Below are 25,163 nucleotides of genomic sequence, written 5' to 3'. Positions count from 1 at the left end.
TGCACTGCACATGCTCTGAAGCAGAATGTACACAAGTATCACATACTATACAACTCAGTCACATCTCCATTTGTAGGGGGATAAATGTATAGTAACAGGGTATTCGCAGGTAGGCAGAGTTCAGTGATTGCGTGTCGGAAGAATTTCTATGCATAGTTGTACGTACATATAAATACACCTGTTTGTATCTTTTCCAATAAGAATAGGGCAATTGTAATGATGGCTATGAAACCAAGGACACCTACTGTATGGTGGCATTCCTGACACAGATATATTTACAACACTGCATACAGATGAATATGCACATTTAATTCTGTGCCTACAGTTATGGACAACTTGTGTTCAAATCAGCAATGGCCCCATTATCTTGCTGTCTTCAATAAATATCTAGCTTTTGATTTCTGCAGTGATTTCTCTGAAAGCCTCTATGTCAGTCACATACAGTATGCAGGTTACTAAATAACTAAAAAGCTAAGTGAAAACATTCTTATTTTATAATAGCAGTTAGCGCAAATCAGCAACAACAGGTTTTGGAGCTGGATAATTTTGGTAATTACCTGCTTTAGCACTTACAGACAGTATATACTGTTTGCAAATAAAGCCAACTTTATGTTCTCATTTTTTCTCTGACTTCCGTGTTTTTGAAATGTACATATGTTGCTAATTTTTGCAATTATTTCTAGTACTTTAAAAGATATGAGCACATTTTGCAAGTTACAATCACATAAAATGAAACACTTTGGACATGGGTTGCTCTACACATCCCAATCACATTTCCGTTGATTCAATTCTATTGAATGCTAAAAGCAGAGCATTTCTGTAACGTGTTAAAAGTGACGAAAGTGAACAACCCCTAGCTGCCTGGCAGATTTATGTCACTCTGGTAGCATAGAGTCATAGCAAATAAATACTGTAAAGCATGGTAAAGAACATTGGAAGCCCACATGTGGAAAAGACTGACATAAAAAATGTCTGAAAGTGGACAAAATGGAAAAAAAAAATTTAAAGTCCTATTAATATGCTTGACAAATATACAGAGAATCTACATAATTTCCTGATCATCTTAAACACATTTAATTTGGCGAAACAGATTTTGACATAGCAGTTGTTTCTTGTCAGTTTAATGACTTTGAATTTGGGATGTTTCTTCTGGCAACTTTTGACATGCTTCAAATGATAATCAGTATTACCCACAGCTGTTTTTCAATTGAATACACACCATAATATTGAGTATCAAAGTATTTCTTATGGAGTCACAGATTTTAAGGCAATGTCCAAGGAACTAGCGGATGTTTTGCAGATGCTATACTGTTACTGGAGACCTTTAGGAAATAAAAAAAATATATTGAAAATATGTAGAAATAACAATATATTTTTTCAATTAAAAGAAATATTCCTAATTCTGGTAACAGTATTTTATATTGCCACATGACTGAACCACCATATACTATGTATAACTATAGATTGACCTAATGTGTCTTCCAGTTGGGTACACCATGAATGACCTAATTTTTGAATGGCAAGACAATGCACCTGTACAGTTAGCAGATGGTCTCACGCTTCCTCAGTTTGTTCTAAAAGAAGAGAAAGATTTGCGTTACTGTACCAAACACTATAATACAGGTAACTACTTTTTGGTTTTGATGTGACATTTTGAAGTACACAGTACACTAATATTTTCAACAAACAGTATTATATACTCCAATAATAAAATATTACTGCAATAAAACATACATATACAGTATAAAAAAATAATAATAATAAAAAAAATGTCTTAAGGAGGCAATGCAGGGTGTATCTACTATATAATAAGTGTTGTGAACAGAATCATATGGATAGTGCTCATCCTCCACTAAACATTTGTTCAATACAAAATGAATTATAGTTACAGTATATGTTGAGCAATGCATTATAGTAATGATATTATAGTATTCATTGATTAATAAATTATAGTTATAGTATATGTTGGGTAAATAAATCAGTTTAATTCTATCATGATGAAAGGTTTCGGTAAATAATTAAAAGTCAGTTTGTTTAAACTGACTAATGTGTAATCATTGTTTACTTTTGTAATACTACAGTATGATTTGAAATAGTAATTGTGACAAGATGGTGTTACTCAGTTGGCTGGTACAGATTGTGGGGAAGTCACTCTATTCCTGAGCAGCATGAGTAGGTTTACATCACCTTTTCCCTCTCTCCATCAGTAACCACCTGTTTCTGATTCCTCCCATTGCATAGTGGGCAGTTAACTCAATGCCACCACCAGCTCCTACACTGGCACATGGAACCATTTGTTTCACCATGCTCCTATACCGGCACCTAGAACTGCTTATTTGTCGGAATGCATGGTCACTTTGCTGTAACACTTCTTGGCTGATGTTGGCTTAGGGGGTAATTCGGAGTTGATCGCAGCAGCAAATTTGTTAGCAGTTGGGCAAAACCATGTGCACTGCAGGTGGGGCAGATATAACATTTGCAGAGAGAGTTCGATTTGGGTGGGTTATTTTGTTTCTGGGCAAGGTAAATACTGGCTGCTTTATTTTTACACTGCAATTTAGATTTCAGATTGAACACACCACACCCAAATCTAACTCTCTCTGCAAATGTTATATCTGCCCCCCCCCCCCCTGCAGTGCACATGGTTTTGCCCAACTGCTAACAAATTTCCTGCTGTGATCAACTCTGAATTACCCCCTTAGTCCGTATTGACTGCTTACTGTAGATCACTGCTCTGCTTGGTAGCAGGCAGAGGATTTGAGTTGGTGGACAAGACAATTGACTCCACAGTAGGACATCTGGAGATTTGTTTGGCATTTTCATTAACTGGTAGTCACAGGATATAAATAGATACAAACATCAATAATACTTGTCAGCAACTATATCTGAGTACAAAACCCGGGGGAAACCCATTTCCAATGAACACATTTAATTCTATGGGGAAAGGGACAGTTAATATGGAGGCCCATTACTATCTTGTCCACAGTGACTGACCTACTGGTGTCACTTTTGATTACTGAAACATAATGGTAAAGGTGAAAATAATTATTTATACAAGGATTTATTTACTAGAGTTTGCTGTAGTTTAGTTGCTGATAAACTTTTCAAAGATATATACAAAAACAAAAAAACCTATGACAGGAACATAGGGTATTGAACTGCCTATAAAATTATTTTTAAATAATGTTTTGTCTTCTTTACCAAGGAAAGTTTACATGCATTGAAGTTCGATTCCATCTGGAGAGACAGATGGGTTACTACCTGATTCAGATGTATATTCCCAGTCTTTTGATTGTCATTTTATCATGGGTGTCCTTTTGGATCAATATGGATGCAGCTCCAGCCAGAGTGGCCCTAGGTATAACTACTGTGCTTACTATGACAACACAGAGTTCTGGCTCCCGAGCCTCACTTCCTAAGGTAAGCATAACAACATAAATCTCATTCTTCAGATGCACAAAATAGAAGTAGTCACTTTGGGAGCTGAACTAATATCTACTGTATGCTAAAGATTCATATGCAAAATAAACATTCAATACATTAGTATTTGTTCCACTTTCTTACTGTCGCTGAGAAATTTAGTAAAATGGACATTATGATGACGAGTAAGCCTTTTCAAGTATTCTTTGATATCATGATTAGGAACTTGTTTCCTTATATTGTGCAACCTGGTCAAAATTATAACAAGAACTGTTAAAAATGTAAACTGCTAAATGTTATTATTATTATTATTATTATTAGTAATAGTGTGTACACATTAAATGATCTGGGGATCATGGCTGATGGCACGAGCAATGGGACGAAATGTCGGCCGGCCATACACACTGAACAATATATCCCATGGTCATGCGCTGTATTATTCATGGCTGCATTCAGCTGTATGCTGTCAGGTGCTGGGACATCCCATTGGCCAGACAGCACAGCAGATGGGATGGCCCCAGTGTCAGCAGGTGGGACTGCGCAGTAATGCATACACACTACCCGATATTCATGATATGTCAGTCCAATCCACCGGCTCGGATGACATATCTGCTAATGTGTATCCAGACTTACTCTAAGTGAACTACAGTAACACTTTCATTACCAGAAAAAAACTTTATTTCCTGCATGAAGCAATAGATTTCTGCAGCCAGCTGACCTGAAATTTCTCAAGGTTCACTTGGCGTAATGTGAATGCAAGCTAAGGAGGGTATACCCAGTCAGACTCACTACTTGCATACTTTACAGGCCCTTTAGTGACATAGGGGGTAATTCAGACCTGATCGCTAGGGTGCGTTTTTTGCATCCCTGCAATCAGGTAGTCGCCGTCTACAGGGGGAGAGGGAATTCACTGTGCAGGTGTGCAATCCCATGTGCAGGAGAGCTGCACAAGCAGAAGTTTGTGCAGTCTCTGCACAGCGTAGGACTTACTCAGCCGATGTGATGATCGGGGCCGGAGCTGACGTCACAATTCCTCCCACAAAACGTTGGGTCCCTCCTGAGTTTTTCCGGACACTCTCTTAAAACGGTCAGTTGCCACCCACAAACGCCCTTTTCATGTAAATTTTCTAGCGATCACCGGTGCAGTCGGATTTTTTGCACCATCCCAACGCTTCCCGGCGCTCACCACCGCTGCGGACCGTCATGCCTGCGCATTGCGGTGCATACGCATGCGCAGTTCAGACCTGAACGCCCGCTGTACGAAAACACACAGCAGCAATCAGGTCTGAATTGGCCCCATAGTATTAAGGGTGCTTTTGTTGAATCAGTTGCCTCAGGGGAGGTCTAATGTCTCTTTTCTTATTGGTATTTAACTTATTCTCAAAAATAAGTGTCTGCATATGCCACAGAGCTGCTATCACCCTTGCCCAAGTTATAATGGGGGAGAGTTATCAACATTTAGGGGTCTATTCATGAATCAGTGAAAAAATAAATTTTGCTGATAATGGGTCTTTTCACTGCTTCCTCCTATTCACAGAAGGAATTACCATGGAGAAATCTCAGATTTCTGCAGCGGTGTCCCAGCACTGTGTCATAATCGCTTCCCCATACACTAGTATTGTGAGAGTGATTAATAGAAGCACGGAAAGCTCAGCTTTCTGTTTCACTTCTCAAAAGAAACTCACCCTTCCAGGATGGCATAAGGAGGCTGGCGAGAGGAGAAGATAAGCAGAGACTCCTGTCTCCCCGCCCCCTCTCTGTTAACTTCGCCCCCTACACTGACACTGGGCAATTAATGGCTATAGCGGTCAGGTATGTGGCACACCTTTATAGTGTATGCTTATTGTGTATTAGTAAAGGGACTCGGCAATGCATATGATGAGATCCCTCAAAGTGCCTACTCCGCCTGATACATAGCTTTAACCCCTACCAACAACCACCCTCCTGAACCCCCTCCCCCCCACCCTTATGCTGACTGGGGGAAACTAGTGTTATCCAGACAATTATATGGCGAGGGTCACTAGCGGCGGCCGGGCACTTTATGCTGTGGGAGGCGTGGCCAGACCGTTGTGGGGGGGCAGGCCACGGCGTTATACTGTGTTATACTGCAAGCGGCCACGAGAAACCTTATTTAAAATGCATGTAGCTATAGGGATCATTGTGCCTTATAACCAATATAGGGAAATGGCATTGATGTTCCAATTTGAATGTATATATCTCTGATTTCTTTTCCCCCCAAGAATGTAACAGCTATATAATGGGGGTAAAGAATACCAAGTTGCGCTCAACAATCAAATGTAAAAAACATTTATTTTAGTATATAAAATATGATGATGGTTACAACAAATCTCCCGGGAGTATAATTATAACAATTCAACATAAGAATACCTTATCCCTATACCGAGATAATTAGTAATTTTCTTTTGACTAAATTAATATTCCTGTTGTTCCAAAACATATAACCCTGGAGGTGTAGTTTTAAATATAACAACAGCAATAATTAATAACTGTTTAAAATGGATTAAGGGTCTGTATATAAATACATGTAACTCACTTGGTCCATGAAAGTCCCGAACAGTCCTGAATGTGTGTAACTGGGTATTAATTCCAGTGGTCCTAAAGTGAAAAGGACCCTTAAAACAATGAAGTGATGCTCAAATGAAATTTGATGTGAACAAATGAACTGTGTCGGAAACCTCAGGCTGCTGTCTTGGTGACGGGAGGGAGAGCCCGGAGCGATGTTGCTGCGGTCAGCCGCTGACCCCTGCACGGGGGATGGAGAGCAGTGCCTGTTGTGGCCGCCGGGCTGGATGGAATGCAGCTATACAGGGCTGTCAAGCGGCTGTGGTGTCCGACGGCTGGATGTTACCTTACGTGGCACAGTGTAGAAAAGCTCTCAACAAAAAGCGGCTGACCTGTGCTCCCACGGGCAGCTCCGATTGAGCCTCCCTGCGGTCACCTGGCGTGAAATAGAGGTGATGATGAGACCACGGTGTGTTAGGCAGGCTGCATGTTTGGAGCCGACTGTGCTGTGATGAGCAATGATGTTTGTCGTGCTGGCCACACAGGGCTTCGGTTCACCCGCCGGTGTGTGCAGAAGAGAAATCGGCACTCTGACAACGGCTGATAGGTAGTATGCTGTGTTGACAGCAATGGTGGTAAAACTGGTCTCCTGCAAGGGCTCCGACTGAGCCTGACTGATATAGAACTAGAGTGTTGGCAATGATATACACCTGTATCCTAATGCGTTTCAACACCAGCAGGGCGTCTTTTTCCAAAGGCAGATTTCAGGGAGTCTCCTCCAGTGCCTCCCCAGCCATTAACCTCACCGCACGTTACTGCTTCTGAATAGCTCACATTACTCTCCAGAATCTGAGTCTGTTCATTTCTCCAAAACTTGATGCTACCAGCAGCTCCAGATAATGCAAATGCAAGTGAATTTCCTCTAGAAAATGAACCAATCAAGATAACTATAGGAAACATTCTTTAGCCATCAGATTGACAAAAAGTTGGTAATTTATAAATGTTGTAATCAATTTCACCAGTTTGGTCTCTACATAAATTTTTACTTGTTCACTCAATTCTAATATCAAATCTATAATTACTGTAGGTGGTGAGCTTATCTGTAGTTTTGTAGAAATAATATAAGCAAAAACAAAAATATATTATTTTTCCAAATATTTATTTTGTAGAGCATTTATTATCCCATTGCAGTAATATCCATTTCTAATTTGGAAGGCAGTATGAGCCTACTTTCATAAATAGCTTCATTGAGGTTTGGTATCCATAGTAACCAACAAGATTTCATTTTCTAAAAGATTTTTTTTTTTGGGGGGTGGGGGTTGTAAAATGTTGTGACAGGTGTACATATTCACTTTCCTCTCCTAATCCTACTTACTGTACAGAAAATAATACTTTCATATTTCCGTATTTTATGTGATTTTACTGATCATGTAATGTACACATGTGCATCACATCTGCCTCAGCACACATACACTTCTTTTCAGATAAATCAGATTATTTGCGCTTCAGTAATATAGGACAAAACAAAACCAATAAACAAATTGCCTTTGCATTTAAAACAGCACACACATTGCATGTGTCTGTAGTAAAGTGCATCATTTTGTGTATTACCTAACACGAAAGCAGAGGCGGATTTAGGCTTCATGGGGCCCTAAGCAAGACACCGATTTGGGGCCCCCCTTCCCCAAACAATCTTCAGTGTGCTCCCCCCCCCCCCCCCATTAATTGTAGCATGCAGGTCCCTGCTTATTATGCCGGAAGACCTCATATTTTTTTCTATGCACATTCCGGCTCCTCTCTCTAAGCAGCTTACGTCATATACACGTGTGTTATGACTGGTCACACGCACAGTACTGCAGGTCTGGAGACACAGGCATGTGCTGGAACCAGCACCCAACAGCTGTCTAATCACTAACAGCACAATGGCAGAACTCCCAGAGGAAATGGAGACACCTGCTTCCAGGCTCCAAGCTCTGAAGGGGCACTGGCATGTACAGTAGCTCCTGTGTGGTTCACAGTGGGATCTAAATGTGACTGCTGCTCTTCCAACAGAACTCTGGAACACTGATTCTGCATGCTACAGATGGCTGAGTCTCATGAGTCTGACCCTGACCAACCGGCCGTTGTCACACAGCGTAACTTTTTTTAAGGGACGTGGGGCACCAAACTTTAACTTGACACTGGGATGAACTTACAACCATGTGACAGCCTGCTGGGAGTATTTAGTCAGCCCAGTTCCTGGACAATTTCTGTGAAGCTTGTGGTTTTCTGGAAATGCCCTTTACACAGTCTTGTTGTTGGGCCACCTGACACCAGCAGGGCCCCATGGAACCAACAGGGTCTTTAGCAGCTGCTTTGGTAGCCTTGTGTTAAATCCTCCACTGCACAAAACACATCAAAGAAAGGATAATGCCAACTAATACAATATTTAAACCTATCTAAAATCCTTCAAACTATACTAATTTGGTTAACCAGATTTTGCTTGCTGAACTGAAACCACAGTTTACGTAAAACAAATTATTTTTCATGGAAGGAGGAGAGGAGAGACACACGCTTATATAGAACTCACTCGTAATTTTGTTAATTGGTTTTGATTTGTCCATTTTTTTGAAGAGCAAATAATATTTTTTAGAACAACAGATGATGGAGCAAACAGAAGTAAAGTAAGAGAAGTTAAACTTTCTTGTGGGGTCAGCTTTCATCTCTTGTCAATTCATCTGTCAATATTACATAAGAAATGTAATTAACACAATGTCGTCTGCCAAGGCCGATGCCCAATGTGATAGTAGAGGGCGTGTAAAATCCAAAAGCCAAAGTTCAGTAAAAAGAACCAAAAAAAGAAATTTAAATCGTCTGAGGAGAAACGTAAACTTGCCAATATGCCATTTACGTCACAGAGTGGCAAGGAACGGCTGAGGCCATGGCCTATGTTCATGGCTTGTGGTTAAGCTTCACATGATGATGGAAGCCCTCATCCTCCCATTAGAAAAATTAAAAGAGTTATGCTGGAAAGAGCACAGAAATGAAGTGTGCGTTCTGAGATGGTATCACAAATCCCCAAGGAGAGTCCAAGTGTGCCTGTGGTTGCGATGCCTGACCTTCCCAACACTGGACGGGAGGAGGTGGCTCCTTCCACCATTTGCACGCCCCCTGCAAGTGCTGGAAGGAGCACCCACAGTCCAGTTCCTGATATTCAAATTGAAGATGTCACTGTTGAAATACACCAGGATGAGGATATGGGTGTTGCTGGCGCTGAGGAGGAAGTTGACGATGAGGATTCTGATGGTGATGTGGTTTGTTTAAGTCAGGCACCGGGGGAGACACCTGTTGTCCTTGGGACGAAGAAGCCCATTGCGATGCCTGGGCAAACTACCAAAAAAGCCACCTCTTCGGTGTGGAATTATTTCTCCTCAAATCCGGACAACAGATGTCAAGCCATCTGTTGCTTCTGTCAATCTGTAATACGTAGGGGTAAGGATGTTAACCACCTAGGAACATCCTCCCTTATACGTCACCTTCTGCGCATTCATCAGAAGTCAATATCAAGTTTAGAAACTTTGGGTAAGAGAGTAAGCAGTCCACTGACCCCTAAATCCCTTTTTCCTCCTGTACCCAAGCTCCTGCAAGCCACACCACCAACTCCCTCAACGTCAACTTCCTCCTCAGTCAGGAACATCCGTAGTCCTGCAGGCCATGTCACTGTCAAGACTGAGGAGTCCTCTCCTAACCGGGATTCCTCCATAAGATCCTTGAGTGGTACGCCTGCTGCTGCTGCCGCTGCTGTTGTTGCTGCTGATAGTCGATCATCATCCCAGAGGGGAAGTCGGAAGACCACTTGTACTACTTCCAGGAAGCAATTGACTGTCCAACAGTCCTTTGTGAGGAAGATGAAATATGACAGCAGTCATCCTTTTGCAAAGCAGTTAACTGAGGCCTTGACAGCTATGTTGGTGTTAGAGGTGCATCCAGTATCCACCATTAGTTCCGAGCCACTTGAAGATTTGTTTGAGGTACTGTGTCCCCGGTATCAAATCCCATCTAGGTTCCACTTCTCTAGGCAGGCGATACCGAGAATGTACACAGACATCAGAAAAAGAGTCACCAGTGTCCTAAAAAATGCTGTTGTATCCAGTGTCCACTTAACCACGGACATGTGGACAAGTGGAACAGGACAAACTAAGGACTATATGACTGTAACAGCCCACTGGGTAGATGTATGGCCTCCCGCAGTGGCACCTGTAGCAGCATCTTGCAAACGCCAACTCATTCCTAGGCAGGCTACGCTTTGTATCACCGCTTTCCATAAGAGGCACACAGCTGACAACCTCTTACGGAAACCGAGGAACATCATTGCAGAATGTCTTACCCCAATTGGACTCTCCTGGGGATTTGTGATATCGGACAATGCCACCAATATTGTGCGTGCCTTACAACTGGGCAAATTCCAGCACGTCCCATATTTTGCACATACAATTAATTTGGTGGTGCAGAATTTTTTTAAAAATGAGAGGGGTGTGCAGGAGTTGCTGTCGGTGGCCCAAAAAATTGTGGGCCACTTTCGGCATTCTGCCACTGCGTGCCAAAGACTGGAGCGCCAGCAAACACTCCTGAACCTGCCCCGCCATCAGGGTCAAACGCAGGATTTATCCAGGGGGGTTTCCGTGGGTGTGTATGTGTCTCACACATATATATATATATATGGGATGCAGTTAAAATGACGGCTGTGGGGATCCCACCGTTCAGGAGACCGACACCAGAATCCCGACATCCACAGGGTATTCCACTCGGTTGGTGGGACCAAGCCACGAACCGAGTGTGAATATAACATGTGGCGAGCAAAGTGAGCCACCGGGCCCGAGGCATTGCGAGCACAGGTGACTCGCTGCCTCGGTTCCGACAGGATGCTGCTGTCAGTATTCTGACAGACAGCATCCCGTGTACCTGTAAAACATACAGATTATATATATATATATATACATATATATATATATATATATATATATATATTGACAAATGGAGTAAATAAAAGTGCCTAATAGTGTCGGTGAATAAAACCTGTGCGGTCAGGTGCAGTTATTAAAATAAATAGCAACTTAGCTCCAAATATTTTCAGACTGATGACACTTTAGAAGCCGAACATGTAAAGAGAAGATAAAAGCAACATAGTGTGTACTGTTTTGAAAAACAATATTTTTCACAGTGGTTTCAAAAAATCAGGAATGTGGCTCATTCCAAAATATTGAGTGAGCAAAACTGATGATTCTTAAAAAAGAAGAAGATAAAAGCTATAAAAGACAGTATTTTCACAAACAGCTTATATGTTAGGAATGTGGCTCATTCCAATTAATATTAAGCAAGCGTAATAATAAAAACAATTTAATGGGCACAATCCTGCCACGCTTAAAGATAACAAACGTACAAGACAATTAACATAAATAGGCAATTCATCTGTCCATAAATGCAGGTAGCACACGTACAGGATTGAATAATTAAAACAGCTTATCTGTCCGCATGTGGGGAGTCCAAAGGGTAAGTAGCAGGTCCCTAGCCCAACGCGTTTCATCCTATTGTGTGGAACGCAAAATTACGTCGGCCATTGTGGGCGGAAATTGATGCGTCTTTTGCGTTCCACCGCCGTTTTATCACTCTCAGTTCACTTAAATCCTATTTTTTTATTCCTTACGAACATGATCTGCTTCTGATATATAACATCTCTGTTTTCATTGCAATTATCCATTGTTATAAATACTGGTTTTAGCTTTTATGTTTAGGAAGTGATGTCACACCCACATGTTTAACATGTGACCTCTCACTAGCTCTATAAATTTCCTGTTTGTGCCCATAATGACTATCCCCTTGATGAAGTCCACACAATAGGACGAAACGCGTTGGGACAGAGACCTGCTACTTACCCTTTGGACTCCCCACATGCGGACAGATAAGCTGTTTTAATTATTCAATCCTGTACGTGTGCTACCTGCATTTATGGACAGATTAATTGCCTATGTATGTTAACTGTCTTGTACGTTTGTTATCTTTAAGCGTGGCAGGATTGTGCCCATTAACTTGTTTTTATTATTACGCTTGCTTAATATTAATTGGAATGAGCCACATTCCTAACATATAAGCTGTTTGTGAAAATACTGTCTTTTATAGCTTTTATCTTCTTTTTTAAGAATCATCAGTTTCGCTCACTCAATATTTTGGAATGAACCACATTCCTGATTTTTTGAAACCACTGTGAAAAATATTGTTTTTCAAAACAGTACACACTATGTTGCTTTTATCTTCTCTTTACATGTTCGGCTTCTAAAGTGTCATCAGTCTGAAAATATTTGGAGCTAAGTTGCTATTTATTTTAATAACTGCACCAGACCGCACGGGTTTTATTCACCAACACTATTAGGCGCTTTTATTTACTCCATTTGTCAATTTTTATTCATATATTGTATAAGAGCTGCCACTCATTCACTGTTGAGGTGTGTCGTGTAAATAAAATTTCTTGACCCCAGTTGCTCTATTAGATATTCCTAGGTGCTGTTCTTCACTGCTCTCATATATATATATATATATATATATATAGTGAGCAGTATCCTGACGAAAGGTGTGATTAAATAGCACCTGAAACGTTGACAATCAAGCTTGTGTAGCTGTTTCATTTTGCTTTGAAAATCCGTGGAGTGCCGCCCGTTTTTGCTCACTGTATCTGCTCTGCTTGGACCGTGGGAGGGCACCCAGGTATTTAAACAAGTTGTTTGGAGTGCCGGTCATACTGGAACTATATATATATATATATATAGCAGGTCCGGCTCTCCCTGTATAAGTCCAATGCGCCGGGTACCTGCACAATGGAAAAATATATAAATACATATAGGTGCAGCCCTCCTGGTGTTTTAAGTAACACAGGCTCAAACAAGCAACGTTTCAGTGCCCATGCCAGTAATAAAGGGCACTGAAACATTGCTGTTACCTATGCCTGTTTGAGCCTGCGTCACTTAAGACACCAGTAGTGCTGCACCTATCTGTATGTATGTGTGTGTGTATATATATATACACTGCTCAAAAAAATAAAGGGAACACTTAAACAACACAATGTAACTCCAAGTCAATCACACTTCTGTGAAATCAAACTGTCCACTTAGGAAGCAACACTGATTGACAATCAATTTCACATGCTGTTGTGCAAATGGAATAGACAACAGGTGGAAATTATAGGCAATTAGCAAGACACCCCCAATAAAGGAGTTGTTCTGCAGGTGGTGACCACAGACCACTTCTCAGCTCCTATGCTTTCTGGCTGATGTTTTGGTCACTTTTGAAAGCTGGCGGTGCTTTCACTCTAGTGGTAGCATGAGACGGAGTCTACAACCCACACAAGTGGCTCAGGTAGTGCAGCTCATCCAGGATGGCACATCAATGCGAGCTGTGGCAAGAAGGTTTGCTGTGTCTGTCCAGAGCATGGAGTCGCTACCAGGAGACAGGCCAGTACATCAGGAGATGTGGAGGAGGCTGTAGGAGGGCAAAAACCCAGCAGAGGGACCGCTACCTCTGCCTTTGCGCAAGGAGGAACAGGAGGAGCACTGCCAGAGCCTTGCAAAATGACCTCCAACAAGCCACAAATGTGCATGTGTCTACTCAAACGATCAGAAACAGACTCCATGAGGGTGGTATGAGGGCCCGACGTCCACAGGTGGGGGTTGTACTTACAGCCCAACACCGTGCAGGACGTTTGGCATTTTCCAGAGAACACCAAGATTGGCAAATTCGCCACTGGCGCCCTGTGCTCTTCACAGATGAAAGCAAGTTCTCACTGAGCACATGTGACAGATGTGACAGAGTCTGGAGACGCCAAGGAGAACGTTCTGCTGCCTGCAACATCCTCCAGCATGACCGGTTTGGCAGTGGGTCAGTAATGGTGTGGGGTGGCATTTCTTTGGGGGGCCGCACAGCCCTCCATGTGCTCACCAGAGGTAGCCTGACTGCCATTAGGTACCGAGATGAGATCCTCAGACCCCTTGTGAGACCATATGCTGGTGCGGTTGGCCCTGGGTTCCTCCTAATGCAAGACAATGCTAGACCTCATGTGGCTGGAGTGTGTCAGCAGTTCCTGCAAGATGAAGGCATTGATGGTATGGACTGGCCCGCCAATTCCCCAGACCTGAATCCAATTGAGCACATCTGGGACATCATGTCTCGCTCCATCCACCAACGCCATGTTGCACCACAGACTGTCCAGGAGTTGGCGGATGCTTTAGTCCAGGTCTGGGAGGAGATCCCTCAGGAGACCATTCGCCACCTCATCAGGAGCATGCCCAGGCGTTGTAGGGAGGTAATACAGGCACGTGGAGGCCACAAACACTACTGAGCCTCATTTTGACTTGTTTTAAGGACATTACATCAAAGTTGGATCAGCCTGTAGTGTGTTTTTCCACTTTAATTTTGAGTGTGACTCCAAATCCAGACCTCCATGGGTTAATAAATTTGATTTCCATTGACAATTTTTGTGTGATTTTGTTGTCAGCACATTCAACTATGTAAAGAACAAAGTATTTAATAAGAATATTTCATTCATTCAGATCTAGGATGTGTTATTTTAGTGTTCCCTTTATTTTTTTGAGCAGTGTATATACTGTGTATGTATATATATATATATATATATATATATATACGTATATATATATATACACACATATATATATATATATATATACAAGCTTAATGACAGCGGCACTCAGCAGACTGATTGAAGTGAATAAATGCCTTTATTCCGGTCCTACGCCGTTTCGGGGATCACCCCGTCTTCAGGGACAAACAGTACAGCACTGTTTGTCCCGGAAGACAGGGTGATCCCCGAAACGGCGTAGGACCGTAATAAAGGCATTTATTCACTTCAATCAGTCTGCTGAGTGCCGCTGTCATTAAGCTTGTATTTTGGATTACAATATCCCCTGAAGGCACAACAGCAAGTATTCTTTACCCACAAGTGAGTGCCGAGCCCTCCAGCAGCCTATATATATATATATATATATATATACATACAGTGAGTGTACATATATGGTGGTATACATACCACCAGGGACTGGGAGCGGGAGTTCTGTGAGGAGGGAGGGAGCTGCTGTGGTGGAACTTCAATAGCCAGCAGCTCCCCCGGACTTTCAATATGCACTGCAGAGAGCTACTGTACCTGCTGTAGCTCTCTGCTGCTCCTGCAGCTGTTCCGCGGTCACGGTCGCGATCGCGGCATTTGCTGAGATGGAGACAATGCTGTCTCCGTCTCAGTATTAAAACATTTGGCTCATCAGGGGGGGTTTCCAGGTACTCGGAAACCCCCCCTGCGTTCGCTACTGGCCATCAACTGAAGCAAGAGGTGGTACCGAGGTGGAATTCAACACTCTATATGCTTCAGAGGATGGAGGAGCAGCAAAAGGCCATACATCCACCTACGATATAGGCAAAGGAGGGGTAATGCACCTGACTCAAGCGCAGTGGAGAATGATTTCAGTCTTGTGCAAGGTTTCCCAACCCTTCGAACTTGCCACACGTGAAGACAGTTCAGACACTGCCAGCTTGAGTCAGGTCATTCCCCTCATCAGGCTTTTGCAGAAGCAGCTGGATAAATTGAAGGAGGAGCTAAGACAGAGCGATTCCGCAAAGTATGTGGGACTTGTGGATGGAGCCCTTAATTCGCTTTGCCAGGATTCAAGGGTGGTCAATCTGTTGAAATCAGAGCAATACATTTTGGCCACCGTGCTTGATCCTAGGTTTAAAGCCTACATTGTCTCTCTCTTTCCAGCAGACACAAGTGTGCAGAGGTGCAAAGACCTGCTGGTTAGTAAATTGTCAACTTAAGCAGAACGTGACCCGTCAACAGCTCCTCCTTCAATTTCTCCCACCACAGGGGCTGCAAGGGAAAGGATAAGATTTCCTAGCCCACCTGCTGGTGGTGATGCAGGGCAGTCAGGAGCGAAAGCTGACATCTGGTCTGGATTGAAGGACCTGCCAACGATTACTGACATGTCTACTGTCACTGCATATGATTCTGTCACCATTGAAAGAATGGTGGAGGATTATATGAGTGACAGCATCCAAGTAGGCATGTCAGACAGTCCGTACGTATACTGGCAGGAAAAAGAGGCAATTTGGAGGCCCTTGCACAAACTGGCTTTATTTTACCTAAATTTCCCCCCTCCAGTGTGTACTCCGAAAGAGTGTTTAGTGCAGCCGGTAACCTTGTCAGCGATCAGTGTAGGAGGTTACTTCCACAAAATGTGGAGAAGATGATGTTCATCAAAATGAATTCTAAAGTCTTCCGGGAAAATATTGCGAGGTGTGAGGTGTTCAGAATAGACTGGAAATTTGTGGAAATGATTGTTATTGAGGTTAATAATACTGTAGGAGCAAAATAACTCCCAAATTCTGTGATTTTAGCTGTTTTTTTCAAAAGTCATTCCGATCCAAAACCAAAACCAAAACACGAAAGGGTGGTTTTGGCAAAACCAAGCCAAAACCAAAACACGAAAATGGAATTAGAACCAAAACACAAAACACGAAAAGTACCAGCTGCACATCTCTAGTTTAAATGAGTGCACATTTTTTTACAAGTTGTTACAAACTTGCTTAATTGGCAACCTTTAGACTAAATACACTGTAAACTATGTAAACAATAGATGGGATACTGTATATTTAGGGAGAGGGCGAGAAAGTAGGAATTTATGTGATTTACATTATTCTCTGGACCCTAACTGCATATTTCTAATTATTTCTTTCTTTTTGCACATAGCAAAAAATCATCATATGTACTTGGATGGTGTAAAAAAAAGTTAATCTCGGCTGTTATTTTAACTGCACTTGGATTTTGCCTAAATCCAAATAACAGAATACAGTAATTTAAAATGTCCTTAAACTACTCTCTCGAATCGATTGGCAATTTGAAGTCATACACATACAGTATCATTAGCAACCCCACTTGCGGCTGAATAGATGTACCTATGTAGTAATAAAGTGTTTGTACATAGGCTATAGCAGTGAGAGCGCATGGACGCAACAGCAGGCTTTGCACAGTTGTGTGCAGACAGAGATACATCTGAACTCAGACAGATCTTTTGCAACAGGTATCAGTGATGATGATGATGATGATGATGATGATGATTTGAACAAGTGGATTCATAGTGGCAGTGCAGTCGCCCATGTGCACATGGGTGGATATCCACATTTAGTTCTGTGCATGTGTTGTGGACACAGTGGGGGTCATTCCGAGTTGATCGCTCGTTAGCAACTTTTTGCAGCGCTGCGATCAGGTTAAATCTCGGCAAAACTGCGTATGCACTGCAATGCGCAGACGCGTCGTATGGGTACAGAGAGGATCGGTGCTGGGTGATGGATTTAACGAAGAATCCATTCGCACAGCCGAGCGCAAGCTGAATCACAGAAAGAGGGCATTTGTGGGTGTCAACTGACCATTTTCTAGGAGAGTTTGGAAAAACGCAGGCGTGTCCAAGCATTTGCAGGGCGGGTGTCTGATGTCAATTCCGGGACCAAAAAGACTGAAGTGATCGCAGCGGCTGAGTAAGTCCAGAGCTACTCAGAAACTGTAAAAAAAACTTTTTTGTGCCATCAGCTGCAAAAGCGTTCGCACACTCGCAAAGCTAAAATACGCGCCCACATTGGTGGCGACTATCTGATCGCAGCACTGCAAAAAGTTGCTAGCGAGCGATCAACTCGGAATGACCCCCAGTATCGGCAAATATCCATGCAACACAGAATATTTCTGCCAAATGTTCAAAAGAAGACATCTCTATACACTGTGTATATATTAATAGTAAGGGGTCTTTTCAATTAGATGAAAGTTTGCAAATGCAAACCCGCATCATAAAACACATGGTGGCAGTGCAATACTCTAGCTGTGAGGTTGAACGACCTTTGTACAAAAAGTGACTTGACAGAAGTGAATAAAAAAGTGGGATAATCATTCTGGTCCCTCCAAAAAGTGGCAACTACAGTACAATAGCAGGACTTTATAATAGGCTGTTAGTGACTATAAGGAAAGCACTGGAGGTTCATAAAAGGTGTAAAATGAATATTTTTGCATTTTTATTAATGATGGAAAAATATTAGTCATTAAGTGTTTTTCAAAATGTAAGTTCAGAGTACAGAGAAGTTAATTTAATGTGATAGTTTTATCCACGTTTTAAAAGTTGAGGAAAAAACACTTTTAGCTCCAGTCTGCAAGTTCTAAAACCCATATCCCATCAGTAGAACACCTCTATATACATGTAACACATCATTTAACCCATTTCTGAGCTTTTTAAATTCACCAGAAAACTGACATGTCTTTATTGGATAATGATGCTATTTAAATCCCTCCAAGTGCATGATAATTCATTGGGAGGGATTTGCCAGAGGATCTGTACTATGTCTGGGGGACTGAACTGCACACCCTGTTTTTAAACATAATCAGAAGTGCTACCATGCTGAGAGTACCATACAGGAGAAATGAAAATGCTGATGCACTAAGAACACTGATAGTAAAACTAATTTTGATAAACTCTTACAATTAACATGGAGTATAAGTGAAGTTCTTAGCACATAGGGGGTCATTCTGAGTTGTTCGCTCATTGACGATTTTCGCAACAGAGCGATTAAGGCAAAAATGCGCATGCGCATGGTACGCAGTGCACATGCGCTAAGTATTTTTGCTCAAAACTTAGTAGATTTACTCACGTCCGAACGAAGAATTTTCATCGTTGAAGTGATCGGAGTGAGATTGACAGGAAGAGGGTGTTTCTGGGCGAAAACTGACCGTTTTCAGAGAGTGTGCGGAAAAACGCAGGCGTGCCAGGATAAACGCGGGAGTGTCTGGAGAAACGGTGGAGTGGCTGAACGAACGCAGGGCGTGTTTGTGACATCAAACCAGGAACGAAACGGGCTGAGCTGATCGCAGTGTAGGAGTAAGTCTGGAGCTACTCAGAAACTGCTAAGAATTTTCTATTCGCAATTCTGCTAATCTTTTGTTCGCAATTCTGCTATGCTAAAATACACTCCCAGAGGGCGGCGTCGTAGCATGTGCAATGCTGCTAAAATCTGCTAGCGAGCGAACAACTCGGAATGACCCCCATATTTGGCCAAATATATGGGCCCATTTACAGCGTCCAGGTAACTTCATTAGATGGGTCCCTAATATCTCTAATACTAACACATTATATAAATGTATCTACATTTTACCTTCAAATAGAGCCAATATAAATATGTAGTCAGCAATGTAGGAACCTGTGCTTATTAAAACACCTGAGTGTAGATGGGAGGGATGCCAATACCAGAGTGAAGTAGTCTTAATTTCATGTGTACAATATATACACAAGTATAGAGGAAATGGAGGGGGGGGGACTGCACAACTTATTTTTAAACATAATAAGAGGTGTTACCATGCTGAAGGTCATAGTACCATACAAGAGAAAGAAAAATTCTGATGAACATTTTTTTACATGCCAATAAAGACTTTATCTTATGCCAATAAAGACTATCTTTTCACCTGCTCACAAAAAAGTGCTTGGAAAATGCAAAATTAGTTTGAAACTGAATTGCAAATTAAATTTGATGTTCAAATTTTAAGTGAAAAGGGCTCACACCGAGCATGTTTCTAATTGAATTGAACCCTATTTCAGGGCCTCCCCTGCAGCACTGGCACATGGTGGTCTCCACTTTCCACACACCTCCAAACCCGATAACCATAAAGGAGGAGGAGTTGGACTTTTACTTTCCCAATATTTTGCATACACTGTTCTACCACAGGTTCCATCACTCACATTTACATCATTTGAAGTACATTCCATTAGGGTTTACTCTCCTTTCTCTCTGCGTGTTGCAGCTATCTACCGCCCACCTGGGCATCCAAAACTATTTTTGGAAGATTTTTCTGCCTGGCTCCCTCATTTCCTATCCTCTGACATCTCCACCATTATCATGGGTGATTTCAATATTGCTATTGATTGTCCAAAATCTGCTGTGCACGCCCACAAACTACACTCTATAACCTCCTCTCTTGGCCTCTCCCAATGGACTGACTCCTCTACTCATCAGGCGGGCCACTGCCTTGATCTAGTATTCACCAGACTATGCTCCATCTCTGAACTCACTAACACTCCTTTCCCGTCTCAGATCACAACCTTATCACCTGCATGCTCTCCTCTGTTAATTCAAACCCTGTGTTGCTGAAGTCCTGCAATCTTCCTCAAACCCGCAGAAATATTAACACAATTAATCTTTAAGAACTTTCCACTTCACTCCAACAACTGCTTTCACCTATTTCTGTATTCACCTCTCCTGAGATGGCTGTATCACACCTTAATGAGACTCTAGAATAGGGGTGGGCAAAATACGGCCCGCGGGCCGGATGCGGCCCGCAAACCGATCCTGCCCGGCCCACTGCCTCCCACCAGCAAGCAATGACAAGCGGCCCGACCAGCTGAGCTGCTTGTCATTGCTCTGCACTGCAGTACCTCCTAGCTGCCAGCGGCGCCTCTCTCCCCTGCTGCTGCTGCGTTGTAGCAGCCTCCTCCTCCCGCCTCCAGACTCCCCAGTGACAACGGCTGTGTTCAGCCGAAAAGGGGGCGGGGCTACGTGTCGATGAAGGGGCGGGGCTACATGGGACCTCAGGGGGCGGAGCTACACGGGACAAGAGCCAGACTGCTGCAGATCCATCCTTCCTGCCACTGCCAGCCAGATCAGTAAGTTAATGGGAAAAGTGAGTGAGAGAAAGTGTGTGTGTGTGTGTGTGTGTATATATATATGTGAGAGTGTGTGTGTGTGTGTGTGTGTGTGTGTGTGTATTTGTGTGTGTGGACAGTGGCATCAGACTGTTTTTAGGTTGGGGGGAGAGATCTTTAGCTCTCGCTGTACCAAACCCTCCTGTGTTCTGTCACCGTGTCACCCCCCCCCCGTGTTCTGTCACTGTGTCACCCCCCCGTGTTCTGTCACTGTCACCCCCCCGTGTTCTGTCACCGTGTCACCCCCCGTGTTCTGTCACCGTGTCACCCCCCCCCGTGTTCTGTCACCGTGTCACCCCCACTGTGTTCTGTCACCGTGTCACCCCACCGTGTTCTGTCACCGTGTCACCCCCACCGTGTTCTGTCACCGTGTCACCCCCCGTGTTCTGTCACTGTGTCACCCCCCCCCGTGTTCTGTCACTGTCACCCCCCCCGTGTTCTGTCACCGTGTCACCCCCACCGTGTTCTGTCACCGTGTCACCCCCACCGTGTTCTGTCACCGTATCACCCGCACCGTGTTCTGTCACTGTGTCACCCCCACGTGTTCTGTCACTGTGTCACCCCCCCGTGTGCTGTCACTGTGTCACCCCCCCCTGTGTGCTGTCACTGTGTCACCCCCACCGTGTTCTGTCACTGTGTCACCCCCCCGTGTTCTGTCACTGTCACCCCCCTGTGTTCTGTCACTGTCACCCCCCCGTGTTCTGTCACCGTGTCACCCCCCGTGTTCTGTCACCGTGTCACCCCCCCCGTGTTCTGTCACCGTGTCACCCCCACTGTGTTCTGTCACCGTGTCACCCCCACCGTGTTCTGTCACCGTGTCACCCCCCGTGTTCTGTCACTGTGTAACCCCCCCGTGTTCTGTGACTGTCACCCCCCCCCGTGTTCTGTCACTGTGTCACCCCCCCGTGTTCTGTCACCGTGTCACCCCCCCGTGTTCTGTCACCGTGTCACCCCCCGTGTTCTGTCACCGTGTCACCCCCACTGTGTTCTGTCACCGTGTCACCCCCACCGTGTTCTGTCACCGTGTCACCCCCACCGTGTTCTGTCACCGTGTCACCCCCACCGTGTTCTGTCACCGTATCACCCGCACCGTGTTCTGTCACTGTGTCACCCCCACGTGTTCTGTCACTGTGTCACCCCCCCGTGTGCTGTCACTGTGTCACCCCCCCCACCCTGTGTGCTGTCACTGTGTCACCCCCACCGTGTTCTGTCACTGTGTCACCCCTCCGGTGTTCTGTCACTGTGTCACCCCCATGGTGTTCTGTCACCGTGTCACCCCCCGTGTTCTGTCACCGTGTCACCCCCCCGTGTTCTGTCACCGTGTCACCCCCATGGTGTTCTGTCACTGTGTCACCCCCCCCGTGTTCTGTCACCGTGTCACCCCCTTTGTTCTGTCACCGTGTCACTCCCCCGTGTACTGTCACCGTGTCACACCCATGGTGTTCTGTCACTGTCAACCCCACTGTGTTCTGTCACCGTGTCACCCAGAGGCGTCACCGGGTGTGGTGACACCCGGAGCGCACTCGGTACTATTACACCCCCCCCCCCCGCTCAAGCAGTGTGGTGCCCAAAAGAGGGTGTGGCTTAATTTGAAAGGGGCGTGGCCTGGTGGGTCTTTTCTCTTTCGCTTCGGGGGCATGTCCAGCTTCCCCGAAGATGCTGGCTGCCCCCGGAGACTGGACTGTGTGTGTGCCGACTCTTATCTGTGACCCCTCGTGTTCTGTCACTGTGTCACACTCCCCGTGTCCTATCACTGTGTCACACCTTTCCCCAGGGGCCATAAGACACTGGATAATTTGCTTGCTGCGCAATAATTATCCTAAATAAAATGTTAATGTGTAAAAGGGTACCTTCCGTACTGTGTAAAAGGGAGCTCTACCTGCTGTAATGTGTGTAAGTGGCACAATTTGAATAATGGAGACTATTGTGCAGCCTAATACGAATCTGTATTATTTTTTTGTCCACACTCCTTCCACATGAAGCCACGTCCCTATATTTTTGGCCAGTGGGGGGAGCTGCTATTTTGTGTGTGGCCCTCGGATACTGACAGGAAATGTCAAGTGGCCCCTCAGCTGAAATAATTGCCCACCCCTGCTCTAGAACTAGCCCTTGATGAAGTGGCTCCAGCTACCCATCACACTCCACGTAGGCCTAGATGTCAACCATGGCACTCAAAATTAACAAGACAACTACAAAAACTCACACGAAAACTTGAACGTCAGTGGCATAAATCTCATATTTCAAGTGACTTCCTCACATATAAGACTGTCTACCATTCTTATAAAAATGCCCTGGACACTGCCAAACAAACATATTTCCAAACTCTTATCTCTGCTCAAGCCTCTAACCTCAAATGACTCTTTAATACATTTAAATCACTTCTGAATCCTCCCGCACCTACCCCACCCGCCACTATCAAGGCACAGGATCTTGCTTCCTACTTCAAGGAGAAGATTGATAAGATCCGAGATGAAATGGTATGCTCTTCGGCAGCCAGTGACCTGCTCCGTTCTTTACCTGAACCCTCTGGCACTCTTTCTTCAGTTGATCCCACAAATGAAGATGAAGTATCATCACTCTTCTCATCCTGCTTCTCTACTACCTCTCCTCTTGATCCTTTACCCTCACAAATAAGTAAAGCTCTGTCTCTGGTGCTCATCCCTACCTTAACTAACATTTGTAATCTCTCTCTCTCTACTGGTATTTTTCCTTCACTCTTCAAGTATGCAGTGATTACTCCCATTTAAAAAAAAACAAAATTCTGACCCTAATACTCTCTCAAATTACCGCCCTATCTCTCAGCTCCCTTGTCTCTCTAAGCTACTTGAGAGACTTGCCTACACTCGACTCACACACTTTCTTAACTCATACACTTTGTTGGACCCACTTCAGTCAGGCTTCCATTCCCAACACTCCACAGAGACAGCACTGACTAAAGTGGTTAATGATTTGGTCACTACGAAGTCTAAAGGCCACTACTCACTACTTATTCTTCTAGATCTATCTGCTGCATTTGACACTGTAGACCACTCTCTTCTCATACAGACACTATAATCCCTAGGTCTTAAAGACACAGCCCTTTCTTGGTTCATATCGTACCTATCTAATCGCTCCTTCAGTGTTCGCTTCTCTGAATCTACATCCTCTTCGCTACCTCTTTCAGTTGGAGTACCGCAAGGCTCAGTCTTGGGTCCTCTGCTTTTCTCTATCTATACCTCATCTCTTGGTCAACTAATCAGCTCTTTTGGTTTTCAGTATCATCTGTACGCAGATGATACTCAAATCTACCGATCCTCCCCTGACTTGTCCCTATCTGTACTGGACCGTGTCACTGAATGCCTTTCTTTCATTTCATCCTGGATGACATCTCGCCACCTCAAACTGAATATTTCAAAGACAGAGTTAATTATATTTCCACCGGCCAATAGTAGGTACCAACCTGATATCTCTATCACTGTTGAAAACTCGACTATCTACCCTACCCACAAGCTCGCTGCCTAGGTGCCATCCTTGACTCTGATCTGTCCTTTGTTCCCCACATTCAATCTGTCTCAAGATCATGTTACATGCATCTAAAAAACATATCCAAAATACAACCATACCTTACACAAGACACTGCTAAAACTCCAATCCACGCTCTCATTATCTCCCGCATTGATTATTGCAATAGTCTCCTAACTGGTCTTCCCAAAACAAGACTCTCACCACTACAATCTATTCTGAATGCAGCGGCGAGGCTTATCTTCCTCGCTAGACGTTCATCGTCTGCAGATCCACTCTGTCAGTCCCTCCATTGGTTACCTGTACTCTACCGCATTCAATATAAAATACTTTTACTCACACACAAGGCCATTAACCAAACTACACCAACGTACATCACTTCGCTTATCACAAAATATCTCCCAACCCGACCTCTTTGCTCTTCACAAGACCTGCGTCTATCATCCACACTCATTACTTGCTCCCACTCACGACTGCAGGACTTTCATCGGGCTGCACCCACTTTGTTGAATGCCCTACCATGCACAATAAGACTCTCCTCTAGTCTCCAAACCTTCAAGCGTTCCCTGAAAACTCACCTCTTTAGGCAAGCGTATCAAATTCCAGAACCGCCCACATAACTTTCATAAACCTTCCTATCAAATTGCATCCACTCTGTACAGTCCACACATATCCTAACATGTCTTCTCATTCTATGCAATAGATAGGCATATGTACACAAGGAAAGGTGCAATCTCCCTATAGATTGAAAGCTTGCGAGAAGGGCCTTCCTACCTCTATGACTGTTATCACCCAGTTTGTTATTGTTATTTCAAATTGTAAAGCGCAACGGAATTTGCTGCGCTATATAAGAAACTGTTAATAAATAATAAATAATAATAAATACTGTGTTTGTGGTTTTGTTTACAGTAATTTTTATGCAGTTGGGTCTAATGTGAACTTTACTTAAATGACCCT

The 25,163-nt window shown here is 43.7% G+C and overlaps 1 protein-coding gene across 1 annotated transcript in view; it reads left to right on the top strand.

The window, feature by feature from the left end:
• GLRA3 (glycine receptor alpha 3) overlaps window positions 1-25,163 on the top strand; it is a 334,324-nt gene that overhangs the window by 249,038 nt on the left and 60,123 nt on the right. The window contains exons 6-7 of the mRNA XM_063920651.1: window positions 1,486-1,623; window positions 3,206-3,420. Coding sequence (XP_063776721.1) covers window positions 1,486-1,623; window positions 3,206-3,420 — 353 coding nt within the window. The remainder of the gene's footprint in view (window positions 1-1,485; window positions 1,624-3,205; window positions 3,421-25,163) is intronic.

This window comes from Pseudophryne corroboree, chromosome 1, assembly GCF_028390025.1.
Source record: "Pseudophryne corroboree isolate aPseCor3 chromosome 1, aPseCor3.hap2, whole genome shotgun sequence".
Classification (NCBI taxonomy): Eukaryota; Metazoa; Chordata; class Amphibia; order Anura; family Myobatrachidae; genus Pseudophryne; species Pseudophryne corroboree.
Note: the sequence above shows the minus strand (reverse complement) of the source record. Positions and strands in the feature narration are given on the sequence as shown.